This window comes from Pyrgilauda ruficollis, unplaced genomic scaffold (assembly GCF_017590135.1).
Source record: "Pyrgilauda ruficollis isolate IOZ18807 unplaced genomic scaffold, ASM1759013v1 scaffold13, whole genome shotgun sequence".
Taxonomy (NCBI): Eukaryota; Metazoa; Chordata; class Aves; order Passeriformes; family Passeridae; genus Pyrgilauda; species Pyrgilauda ruficollis.
Window position 1 is genome coordinate 393,185 of NW_024511432.1, and position 12,794 is coordinate 405,978.

Here is a 12,794-nt window from a genome sequence, read left to right on the forward strand (position 1 = left end):
GGCGATACTCTTTTTGAGGGGGTGTTCTCGGTGCGAAGGAATCCCTTTTGATGTGAAGGGCCACGCTTGCTGTGAGGGGACGCGCTTTTGACAGGGCCATGGGGACCACCCTGAGCACGGGAAATGCCCATCCCCACCCAGCACGGAGCTGCTCCCGCTGCTCCGGGGCTGTCACAGGCTCGGCGGCCGCCGAGGGCAGGCCCAGCCCGCCTCCGGGCCATGGCGGGGAGGCCGTGCCGGAAGGGGCCGCGCCGGGCCGGGCCGGGCTGGGCGGCGGCTCCGCGATCTCCGCCGCGATGCTGCCGCTGCTCCGCCGCGCTTGGGCGGCCGCCGTCACCTCCTCCTCCTCCTCGTCCTCCTCCTCACGGCGGGGTAGCCGCCGGTGCAGCCTCGGCGCCTGCTGCTCCTACCGCCTGCGAGACGCCCGTGAGTGCCGCTCTCCCTCAGCCCCCCTGCCCGCCCTGCCGCTGTCCCGCCATCGCTGCCAGCGCCCCGCGCTGCCCAACTTTGTGTGGGAAAGGGACGCCGAGCTCTGCCTGGCTTTGTCCCCGGCTGAAACATCAGGAAGTGACAGTGTTTGAAACACAGGGAGTGTTTTGTGCCGCCTTTGCCTGAGTTGACCTTACGGAGCTCCGCAGTTTGCGCCTCACTGAGGGGAAACCGGGGCGGGAGGGAAGTTTTTCGGCCACCTCTTGTGTGAGTGGTTTGAAGGTTTAATTTTTTTTTCAACTGCTCGTTTACAAGACCCTGAGCAGTCGTATTTAGTGAAGTAGCCTGTAAAGTGATGCTCGAAGCATCACGATTTGAGGCTGGGCAGAGGCACTGTGTGCGGGTCGCGGTGTGAACACAGGTGGCAGTTCTGGTTTTAAGCAGAATAAAGTCCTGTGGAAACCATTCATGTACCTGACCTGCTTGTGCCAGTTCGAGGGACCCAAGCTGCCCCAAAATTGCTGGGTTTGGGTTTGACAGGTGTGGGATCAGCAGGAGCCGTCTGCACGAAGCAGTTTGGTCAGGATCGGTGTGGTTAGGGTCAGCTCCTGTGCAGGAGCTCTGAACCCCCCTTTGTGGAGTAACCCCTGTGCTTGTGTTTTCTTCTAGAGAATGTTTTGCTTCCCAGTGGGAATTATCCCATGTCTGGAGCGCTCCCAGCTCAGCTGATGGTGCTGGTGTGAAAAGAAAGTTGTAAAACAAAGCTGCCTTAAAATCTGGCAATAATAGGAAAACATTCTCTCTTTCTGGCAGATGAGGGGACAATTTCTTTGCAGAGCATTCTGCAAAGGCAGAAGGTACTGACATGGTTCTAAGTCAAATTACTGCGCTTCCTTGTGTGGCTTTGAGTCATGCAGCTGGAATGTTTTATTTTTCTTTTGCTTTCCTGGGCACCAGCTGACTCGAATTAGCCTTTGGTGACACAGCACCTTCTCTTGCCAGAAAGTTCTGTATCCTGCATCAGCCTGACTCTGCCCCTCATCTTGCAGTGCATCCGCTGTGGCAGAGCCCGCTGACAATTCCCGGAGGCACCCGCCAGTCTCCCATCAACATCCAGTGGAGGGACAGTGTTTATGATCCCTTCCTGAAGCCTCTGAAAATCAGCTACGACCCCACCACCTGTCTTCACATCTGGAACAATGGCTACTCCTTCCTGGTGGAGTTTGATGATTCTACTGACAGATCAAGTAAGTAAAAACTCAGGGAAGAAAAAGAAGCTATTTAATGTCTCGTTAATGCAAGAGAGGAGAAATACTTGTGTGATGCAAGACCTGATGTTGAAAATGAAAGTAGAGTAAAAATGCTGGGTTTAAAGTGGTGGGAATCACGATGAAGAAATTCCATATAGGCTTCACATTTACAGTGTTTTTATTACCATGGGCATTGTGCTCAAATCCCCTGCTGTGTGTTGAAACTCCTTTCACAAGCCTCAGTGCCCTGCTGTAGGTTTTGTAATAAACTTTACTCACACAAGTCAATATGCAGTCATTTCTATGTGTACCTACTCAATTTGAAACCTGATTCCCTCACTGCTCTTTATTGAAGTAATCTGCCACTTATCTTTTGCGGTGTTAATAAAGATATTTACTGCACTTGAAAAAATCAGCAGCCAAATGAGTTGCAGTTGGAAAGCACACAGGCTTATCTCCGTGGGGTTTTAGGGAATGAAATAACACTGAGCTCTGCCCTCGGGAGCAGGTGTGTGTGTGTCCCTGTTGTTTTAGGGGAAGCAAGAGAGCATGGAAAATCCAACCATGCATTGCAGCAATTTCATGTGAATAAACCTCTGACCTGAGCAGCTCAACCTTTTTAAAGGCTCCATAGAGTAAAAAAATTGACTTAAGATCAAGATATTGCTCCCAAATCCCAGATTTTATGTCCACTGTTCCTTCTAAAAGCTGCCTTTTACCAAAGGCTATTGCAGAATATGAAGGTATTTCATAAGGGTGGGTGAGCTGCTAGCAATTGGTCAGAACTGTTGTGAAGTACAGGATTGCTCAGCTTGTCCTGCAGGGAAAAACTGAAGGACCCCGAGCAAGTTTGAACCTGTTGGATTGGAGTAATTTATGTTTAAAGTGCTCACCATGAGAGCTCCTCCAGCTTCCTGAGGGATTTAGCAATGCCCTTGGGGAGGGAGCCTCCAGCACACAAACAAACACTTTGTCTTCACAACACCAACATTTGTGGTTGATGTTTGGAACGGGGCTGATAAAACACTGCAGCAAAAAACGGTGGTGGTGGAATGCAGGGAGCTTGTGTGATGTTTGGGACTCATTTTGTTTTTCTTGTTTCTAGCTGTTCACTTGGAATATCATTTCCAAGAGGGAATAATCCATTTGGAATAGGGAATATCCTTGCCCTTGCTCATTTAAGCACTGATATCATGAAAGTGCTGTTTTTTTCAATGAGGTTGGGTTAGGGGACAGACATCACTTGTTACCTCATCAGTGATTTTAATTTGCTCACTTTAGATTGGCTTTGCTTTTCATTAAACAGCCTCTTGCTTTATAAGCCACACCCCACTATCTGTTGAGGATAAGATCCTGAAAAGTGCTTAGTGGAAAGAGGAATTGCCTGTAGGGGATTCAGAATTATGCAATATTTAATTGCACAGGCACAGTTTTTGTGCAATAAAGGCGCAAGGCTGGAATCACCAGGCCTTTGAGACTGGTGCTCACCTCTGGAAGATCTTACCTGCTTTTTCTGTGAGACTTTCCTTCAGGTAAATCTTTCCCTGTAAACTTTTGTTGCCTTCTCATCATCCTCATCTTCCTTAAATGAATTAAAGTCCATCAAGGGTAGGATGACATCAATCAGTCAGTGACAGAGGAGCAACAGACAGTGAGGTGTTGCTGTGTAACCCCCAGTTTTCAGGTGCCTGCCTCTCTCCTCCACCTTTCTCTCTTTCTGGTTTTTCTCACTGCCAGCTTCTGTCTAACAATCATAGAAATCCAGAGGAGAAAGCTTGGGAACAAACAAAAGCACCACATTCGAAACAGAAGATGAGAAAGACACCCAGGATAGACAGAAATGCCTGAATCCTGAGATGGGGTTTGCAAGACTTGGGCTAAAGCTGAAGGTAGAGCAGGAGGAAGAAGAGGGTGAGGGGAAGGTATGTACAGCATGTGGTCTGTCTGTCTGTGGTGCCACCAGAAACGAGGCTGAAACAGAGCCAGGGCTGCAAGAAACACCTGAAGTGGTTCTTATTGTTAGAGCCCCTTAAACTTCAGTTTTGTTTCGAAATTGTCAAGGTTGTAATTTGAGGAGAAATGCTTCCGAAAGGGACTGAAGTTCCTGTTTGTTTCCTGTCACTTTCTGGTGGCTGCTACAGGAACTTGAGTCTCTCCATATGTGTGTCTGTGCCTAAAGTTATTAGTGAGGCAAATACTCAAGTGGATGTCGTTAATAACACAAATTTTTAGTCATTTGTGAGTTTGCATCATCACATACACAGGAGTGGATCACGTTAGAACAGAAACTTCACTTCTGAGAGGCTTGGCTGTGTGACCCACATGTTTATCCCACCCCTTCTCCAGCACAGAATCCCAGCATGGTTTGGGTGGGAAGAACCTTAAAGCTGATCCCATCCCACCCCTGCCATGGGCAGGGACACCCTCCACTACCCCAGGCTGCTCCAAACCCTGTCCAGCCTGGCCTTGGGCACTTCCAGGGATGGGCATTGTGATTTCCCAGTGATGGTCAGCATTGCAATCATGCCCAGAGCTCAGCAGCAGGGGATGAAATTAATTCAATGTCACTTTGCACAGCTCCTTTTAATTTATTCCTTTTTCACAGACAGGCCTGTCTGGTTAGGATTTCAAACCTGCTGGCTGGCTTTCAGGAAAAAAAAAAAAAAAAACCAAGAAAATCTCTTAATGCCTCTCATTGTTTTCTCCTTAGCATGGAAGTGATTAACTTATTTCCAAATGCAGTGTTGGGATTAGGTGCTTTATACCAAAGTTTGCTGTAGAACTTTCCCATGTCCTACAGTTCAGTAAAAATCAGCAGATGCTGATGGTTTAGTGCTGGATGAACCCTTGGAAAAGCTCTTTTCCAACCTAAATGGTTCCCTGATTCCATAAGTGTTATTAGCCCTTGGGAAGCAATTAGGGTTTCTCATTTACCAGATGTTCTCATTTCATAATTAGCAAGATGACTTTGCAGGATGGTTTTGGTCCAGGTAGGAGGGAATGAGTGGAAGCCAAAAGCTGGGCATGGACTTCATTCATGTGTTTGCAGAAGGATGAGAGACCTTCTGAAATCAGGAGAGCAGACTGAACTTTTACCTTTACTCATTGATGAAAAGGGCATTAAATCTTCCAGAAACTTGCCCAGTGGCAGTCTGGATGTTTAAATCCTTCCTGAACAGCTTGTAGGCACAACAAAACATATTTCTGGCTGACCTTTGCTTGTGCAGTCTGGAAGCTGTGCTGAAGCAGAATAAGATGTTTGGATTTTTGTAGCTTTCAGGAGGTTTGAATGTTTGACTCAATATACTGATTTGTCTGGCAATATTTGCTTTTTGAAGTCTTGTCATGAGAAAGGTCAACATTTTTCACAGATCCTTGTAGGGATGTCATTGAATACATTTAATAGATGTGTCACCTGGTCAGGCAGCCCTGACACTCGTGCTCTGACAGAGGGGTGAGAACATGACACTCATCACTGTGACTGTGCCAAACTTGTTGTCAACTGGGAAAACATTCCCTCAGGGGAGATGGATGAGGAGACTTCACTCATCTCCCATTTGGTGCAGGGAAAACCACAATGTGTTTGCTTGATTGAGTGATTTGGTCATGGCAAAGTGTAGGTAGGCACTGTTTGAGTTGCTCCACCTGACACTTTATCATGGGCAAATTTTTTTCCGAGGATTTACTTGTCTGGCCAATTCTAAATCATATTTATTAACGTGTGTGTCTTGTTTTGTTTTCTAGTCATCGTTGGAGGCCCCTTGGAAAACCAGTACAGGCTAAAGCAGTTCCACTTCCACTGGGGAGCTGTCAATGACTGGGGCTCAGAGCACACAGTTGACTGTAAATTTTACCCAGCAGAGGTATGAGATGAAATCCTCAACAATGCAAATGTCTCAGGTGTCTGTGGAAACTCCCAAATTGAGGAGTTGCAGTTTATTTTGAAGCGCTACGGCTCATCTGCTGTTTTATTCTATAAAAATTAATCTCCACTGTGTTTTCTGGAGAAGAACAGCCTGAAAACTGGACATTGGCCCCATTGCTGAAAGTGCAAAATCACTTTGTTTATTGTTACTAAATTTTTCAGAGAAACAAACATATACTCTTAAAAACATCACTTTATTTTCTGTTTGCAGCTGATGAACAGTTACTAAAATAGCAAAACTTTGATGCTTAAGTAACTGCTAAGGAAGAAAACGTCAATAAAAAGGATTAAGTCAGTGAAAATGTGAAACTGCGACAGCTTTGACCACAGTTCTTTGCCAAAGGAGAAGAATTTGTCAAGTGATGATGGGTTATTTTTAAGGAGAGTTTCTCTCCTGTTGGTGTGTTCATGGTGATGCTGCCAGCTGGGCAAGATCCTCATTAACAGGGAGGCTGTGACTCAGTTTTTGGGCTGGGGTATTTATTTATCACACAAACCCCTCAATGTCTTGGCTGTCAGCAGTGCAGAGGAAGATTGTTGTATGCAGGATGTTTCTCAGGAGGACAGGGTGCTCTGCTCCTTCTGGGAAGAGAGGAAAGAGATGGAAGACTGAGCTTTGTCTGTGCCTTTGACCAGCATTCCTGGAGGCAGACTGCCACAGACAAAATCTCTTAAATGCAGTGGGTCTTAACTATTGTTTAAAGCAAAAGAGAAAAAAGGAAGGGAAGGACCATTATGCACCAAGAGCACTTTGTTCCTCATTTCTGTGGTTTCTGAGCAGCTCCCTGCAGTGCCTCACCCTGCCAAGGAGCAAGTGCAGCCAGGATCAGGAGCCAGGTGTGGTGTCTGTGCTCTGGGCAGGGGCTGATTTCTCCCTCACTCCTCTTTCAGCTGCATTTGGTGCACTGGAATGCTGTGGAGTACCCGAGTTTTGAGGAAGCTGTGATGGAAGGGAATGGCCTGGCTGTTATTGGAGTGTTCTTAAAGGTAATTTTGTTCTGTGGGACCAGCTGTGATGAGGCCTTTCGGTTTGCATTCTGTTAAAGGCAATTCAGGGTAATTAAGGGAAGGCTGAAAGGGGATCCCATCAATCCATATCAATGTTCCCAAGGGGTGTCAGAAGATGGTGCCAGGCTCTGTTCATTAGTGCCAGTGACAGGATGAGGAGCAATGGCCAGAAACTAAAAAAAGTTTCACCTCAATGTGAAGAACTTTCTGTTGAGGGTGGAACAGCTGCCCTGGGAGGATATGGAACCTCCCTGTCTGGAGACATTCCAAACCCACCTGGATGTGTTCCACCAGCTGCCCCTGCCTTGGGCTGGATGATCTCCAGAGATCTTCCAACCCTATATATCCTGTGATTGTTGTTATGAAAAAATACTAAGGCTGATAGGTAGAACTGATTGATTATTGATCAGCTTTTGATTCTCTAACTCCTCCCTGTCCCTGCAGCTGGGAGCACGGCACGAGGGGCTGCAGACCCTGGTGGATGCCCTGCCAGCAGTCAGACACAAGGTCAGTGCTCTGAGGTGTCCCACCCATTGTCACTCAGCAGGAAGAACACTTGGAGAACCACAAAAAACCCAGAAAAGCTTTCTTCCTTAAATTTTACCGGGGGGGCTGACTGACACCTTGGAAGTGGGAAGGGAAGCTGATTTTTCAGGAGGAATTGGATACTTGAAGCTTTCCAAACCTCTTGAAAAAATGCTGCTCTTGAGACTGTTTCCCTTACAAGGACATTCTTCAAGTGGGTGTTTATTTACTGTGGGATTAAGGCTTTTTGATTTGTGTCTGATCTTCGAGGAGGTTATTTGCTTTTTTATAAACACTGAATTTTCTGCGGGAGGGAATGGGATCGTTCCTGGCAGGCTCCTGCCAGGAGAGGGAGCGCTGAGTCTGACAGAAGCATGGACATTCCTCCTTCCCGTGCCCGTTCCCTTCTGAAAGTACTCTCAAAAAAACACATCGATCTCTTCAGCTTCTAATCTCATCCAGCTGAAGTCGCTGTGCCACTGCTTCTCACAGGAAGGAGTTCTTAAAATCCAAATAAAACAGGTTTTTATATCACAGCAGTGACAGCTCTGCCAGATAAACACCAAACATGTCAGTTCAGTGCCACAAGACCTCCCCAAATCTGAATGTACATCTATTGTGATAATATAATAATTTACAGCATGTGAATTTAAAAGAGATTTAGCCAAGATCCCCCCAGTATATCCTGAAACTCCTCTTGGAGCAGTGTTTGTATGTCAAATCCTGGGTTTTGAAGCTCCTACATTCTGATACCCCACATGTGAATGAACATTCTGGAGATGGGACTATTTGATTTAAATAAAACTTCAGTCCTCTTCCTGCTGCCTAAAATCACATGGTGAAAAGTAAAACACTTTTTGTTTGCAGTCTTTTAAGGATCTGACACAGCTACCTGAATTTATTCCACCACTTATTCCCTCTTTTTCCTGGTTGCATCCAGCTCCCACAAAGCCTTGGGCTGTTGAATCTTCTCACTCCTTGTTTCTCCTGCACTGAATTCCTAATGGCTTGTGGGGACAGCAGAAATGTTTCACTTCTGTCTGCTCAGGAGGTGCCCCTTACACCTCAACCCCAGTTTTACACACGTTTGAGGGATTTAAAATAATAAGATTATTAATATTCCCAACACCCCATTTCCCACGCACACACAACACAGAGTTTTTAACCTCACTGTCAAGATCTTTTTCAACTTTCTTCTGTTTTTTTTTCTCAAAACACCATCCTTAAACGTGTTTTTTTTCCTGCTATTTAGGACACTGTGATTGAGTTTGATGTCTTTGATCCCTCATGCCTGATCCCTTCCTGCCCTGATTACTGGACCTACGCTGGCTCCTTGACCACTCCCCCCCTCACTGAATCAGTCACATGGATCATTAAGAAGAAGCCAATCGAGGTGGATGAGGATCAGGTAAATCTCAATTTTCCTTTCAGATCACACCTCTTGCTGCCACAGAGATGCTCAGAACCAGTTGTTTACCAGCAATTCTCTGGGAAAAGACAAAAATTCTCAGTGTTTTCAGAGATCTGTGACTTTTTCAACCCAGGATTTGGGGAGGAATCCTGGCATTAACAGCCAGTAATACTGAAAGACCTAAGACCTCTCCAAGATGTTTTTCCAGCTTTATTTAACTTTTCCATCTATTCTCAAGAGTTTTATCTTGATCTGTGATACACAGTTCTGGAAGCTGCCTCTTGAAAACTTGGAGTTTTAGGAACTTATTGGAATTCTCATAATTTTGCTCTCTTTAGCATGATGCAGCCTTTTTTGCGGAGGGAAGGGAAAAAGGGAAGATTTTGTCAGATGGAGATTGTTAACAGAGAACTGCAGGCAATGTAGCATTCCTTTAAATTGAATTTTTTCTCTTTTTTTCTTGGCTCTTTACTCTCATAGCAGTGACTTACCATTGGAATGGCCTTGTGAGCATTAAAAGCTGATCTGCTGCTTTATTTTAATCCCAGTTATAAACCAGTGAGAGGAGAATAACTTGAGGGTTGTTGGGGTTCCCTCTTTTCTGGGTGCCAGGCAGGCTGTAAATGGAGGTTGAATGAAGTATTTGGGTGGCAATAGCTGTCTCAGGTGTGCCACATTTGGGATTTAATTTCCCTGAGGATAGCAGATGACTGATAATCCTTCCATGCTAGTGTGGATAACGGGACAATCTTTACCAGCAAACGTGGGTGCTAAAACCCCTCAGAACTCAAACCTAGCGCTACCTTTGATTTTACCCCCCTCTCCAAGAAGAAACTCTTGTCCTTTGCCACGAATTCCCCAAGTGGGGGATTCCTGGGCAGTGACCGGAGCGGCCATTTGTGGTTCCCAGCTGGAGGCCTTCCGGACGCTGCTGTTCACGTCGGACGGGGAGGAGGAGAGGAGGATGGTGGACAACTTCCGCCCGCTGCAGCCGCTGATGAACCGCACCGTGCGCTCGTCCTTCCGCCCCCAGCTCAGCCCCTAGCTGGCCCAGCACCCTCGGCATGTTCCAGCATTTCCCCTTCTTTCCGTGCCCTCCCACTGCCAGTGCTCCTTGGCTGTCCCTAGGGAAGCTGTGGGGGTTTTTAGTGCTGTTTTTTTTAAGACGTGAGGGATATTAACCCTTAATGAATTGACTTGTTCTGAGGCAGGGAGTCAAGAAGGAATTATTAAGACAGTTAAAAATAAGGGCAGGAGAGCTCGTCCCCTGCTCCTTCTCTGAATTGTTCTGTGTTTCTTCAGATGCTCTTTCAGTGCCTTGCATGAATTAATAATCCTGGGTAAAAATTGTTAAGAAGGAGGAAGTGGGAAGAAAAGAAAGATACAGGACTGCTGATATCAGTACAGGACTGATCAGGTCCTTTTGGGGAATTGTTTGATGTCTGGGAAGAGAGCTAGAAGGGAACCAGCTTGTCTCAGAGACATTTTGCCTTCTTCCTTTCTCCTTGGATGAGAGGAGAAGGACAAAGATGACTTCCAGGATCTCTTTCCATTCTGTTGCCTGCACATTCTATGTTTGATGTGGGTGCCACAGAATGCCCACTGTAAGGACACCAGGAGCCAGAAGACTTTTTCTAAAACCTCTTAACAACTGTAGAAGCTTTGGCAGCTTTTGTTTTCTGTGTTAATAATCTATCAGGAGAAGGGAGGAGATGAAAATTCACCAGTACCTCAAGATCAGCAAATTAAGTGAAAATGTTCAATTGATCCCAGGAAACTGATCACATCAAAGGAAAGCAAGATTAGATAAGGCCCAGCTGACCCTTCCAGTGGGATTAGGAGGGCAAAAACCCAAACCAATTCCTCAAATCAGTGCTAAGAGAGTGTGGACAAAACACAGCACTGAGAAAGGGCTTTTATTTCAGTAACTCAGAGAGCACCAGTGCTCTCTTCAAAGTTTTGCCTTGAGATGTATTCTCCTATAAAAACACTTGCCCAGCTTCAGGAGCAGTGGGGACCAGTTTCTTTTTATTGCACCTTGTGGTAACAAGGTCCAGTGGGGGTTAGAATTGATTTGTGGACCAAGCAGAGCTGCTGTGAGAGCTGCCAGCTCTGAGCCTTTCCCAGGAGCTGTGATCCAGCAGCCCCAGGGATCACTGACCTCTCACATCCTACTAAACCTAATTTTCTCTCAGGCACCTTTCTCTCTGGCCCTTTGTGCTCTGCTGTATTTAGCAGATTAAATTCCTGCCCCAGATTTCTGATGAGGAGCAGCTCTGCCTGTGTGATCTCCGTGGGTCCAGTCTCTTTCCTCCCTCTGATTCCTGGTGAGATTCAGTGAAGCCAGGACCTGGCTTGGCAATCCAGACCTTTCCAATTGGTACTTTGGTTTTTTTGAAGTCCAAGTATTCAGTTTCAAAGCACCTTAACACTTTTCAGTGTGACCCTGATGATTTTAAGCGTTTGAGATAATCTTGTTGAAGCAGTTGAGTGCCCAGATCCTGCCTTTCCTTCCTCAATAGCTCTACCTCAGGCTGTTGTTCTGGTGCCACAGTTGTGCCTTTGTCCCCTGCATTGTGGTCACTTCAATTGAGTGACTCTGGGTGCTGAAAGGAAGGAAATCTCCCTCCATCCTAGTGCAGGATATTTTTCCTGTTGGGAATTCAGCTCTTTGGTTTCAGCACTTCCCCCAAGCCCTCCCTGCCTGGGGGAACATTTCCATTTTGGTTGTGCTATCTCCCTTTGGATGAGGCTGGGATTATCCTGGGACAGTGGAAGGTGTCCCTGCCATGGCAGGGGTGGCACTGGATGAGCTTTCACATCCCTTCCCCCCAAACCATTCCATGATTTTCTGATTCCATGATCTCATTTGAACTCTGCAGGCTTTGCCGTCATCACACAGATTTTTAGCCACAAAACCACATGATGATTTTGCTGGAGAATGATACATTCCAAAACAAAGCTGGAAGGAATATCTACAGTTCTGGGAACAGGAAAAGAATTATTTTACTTTTTGCCTGAATATATAATAATTATGATCCTGTCATGAAGTTTGAGATATTTATTCAGTGCTGGTTTTGCAGACACTTTCTGAGGAGGACCCTGGAGTAAGATGGCAGCAACTTAGATATTTTCTACTCATTATTAGAAAAAAATTGTAGTACAAAGACATTTTAATGTTGCCTTTTATTTAAAACCAGAGCTGCCTCAGCAGCACTGGGCTGTAGGTGCATCAATCTCCTTATCATTTATGAATGAATCTTTTAAAAGCTTTTGTTTTAAAAGCTCAGTTTTTAAATTGCTTTTGTAATTTCCACTGAGATTTTGGATTTCCCTGATCCACTGAGAAAAATCACTAGTTGATCCAGCTTTCCTGACAAACCCAAAAACCAGATTATTTTAGGGAACTGCCAGGGTTTAACTGTTCAGCTTCAGCTGCTCTGGAACTCTATAGCAGCCTCACAGCCTCTGAGTTCTCCATGGTTTGCTCCACTCAATCAGATTTTCCTCCTGGATGTGTAAATCCCTTTTGAACCACCCTTCATCCATCAGAGGGAATGTGGGATATTCCCTTCCCAGTGATCCAGTTAAAGTTCTCAGAGAGATTTATTTAAAGTTCTCACAGAGATTTGCTTTGTTCAAGTATTGCCATGGAAGCTTTGTTAGAGAATAGTGAATTACTCAGTGATGCAGTTAAGCTGTGTCCATATTTCCATCAAATCACACCTATTTTTACTGACAGAAAATGAAGAAAGTCCAATTTCAGCACTGATCACTTCAAATACCTGGAAACAGGGTTAATGTAGATAAAAAATACTCTGCTACAAAAAAAAAAAAAAAAGTTTTATAGGGGTTTTACATTTATTTTGCTGTTACTTCTTTGAGCCCTGCATTTATGTGTAGTGTTTTAGCATCTCCTAAAGGCAGGCAGGAGCTCAGCTACAGGGCAGATTGCTGGAATTAATCTGGAAATGAACACACTAAGGTTTGTTTGTTTGTTTTCCAGTTCTAACTTTCCTGTTACAATGACTTTATTTACCTTGTGAATGTAAACTTTAGGAAAATAATTGTGTTTAAATCAAGAGATGGGATAGAATTCCTGTGCCTTATTCTCTCAGATCTGTGTGGAAAAATTATTTGATTGTTGGGTTAGAGCTGATTATGCACAATTAAGTTAAAAAGGAATCTTTGGGCTCTTTTGGGTGGCACAATACAAAAGGGCCAAAGCACATATTTGTATTTTCCT

At 45.3% G+C, this 12,794-nt stretch overlaps 1 protein-coding gene across 1 annotated transcript; it reads left to right on the top strand.

Moving 5' to 3' along the window:
* The first annotated feature begins 267 nt into the window (after nucleotides 1-267).
* CA5A (carbonic anhydrase 5A) lies at nucleotides 268-9,934 on the top strand. The gene is made up of 7 exons (XM_041458988.1): nucleotides 268-426; nucleotides 1,479-1,676; nucleotides 5,424-5,542; nucleotides 6,496-6,591; nucleotides 7,057-7,119; nucleotides 8,390-8,545; nucleotides 9,459-9,934. The coding sequence occupies exons 1-7, from the start codon at nucleotides 297-299 to the stop codon at nucleotides 9,591-9,593; spliced, it is 897 nt and encodes a 298-aa protein (XP_041314922.1). The 5' UTR covers nucleotides 268-296; the 3' UTR covers nucleotides 9,594-9,934.
* Nucleotides 9,935-12,794: the final 2,860 nt, after the last annotated feature.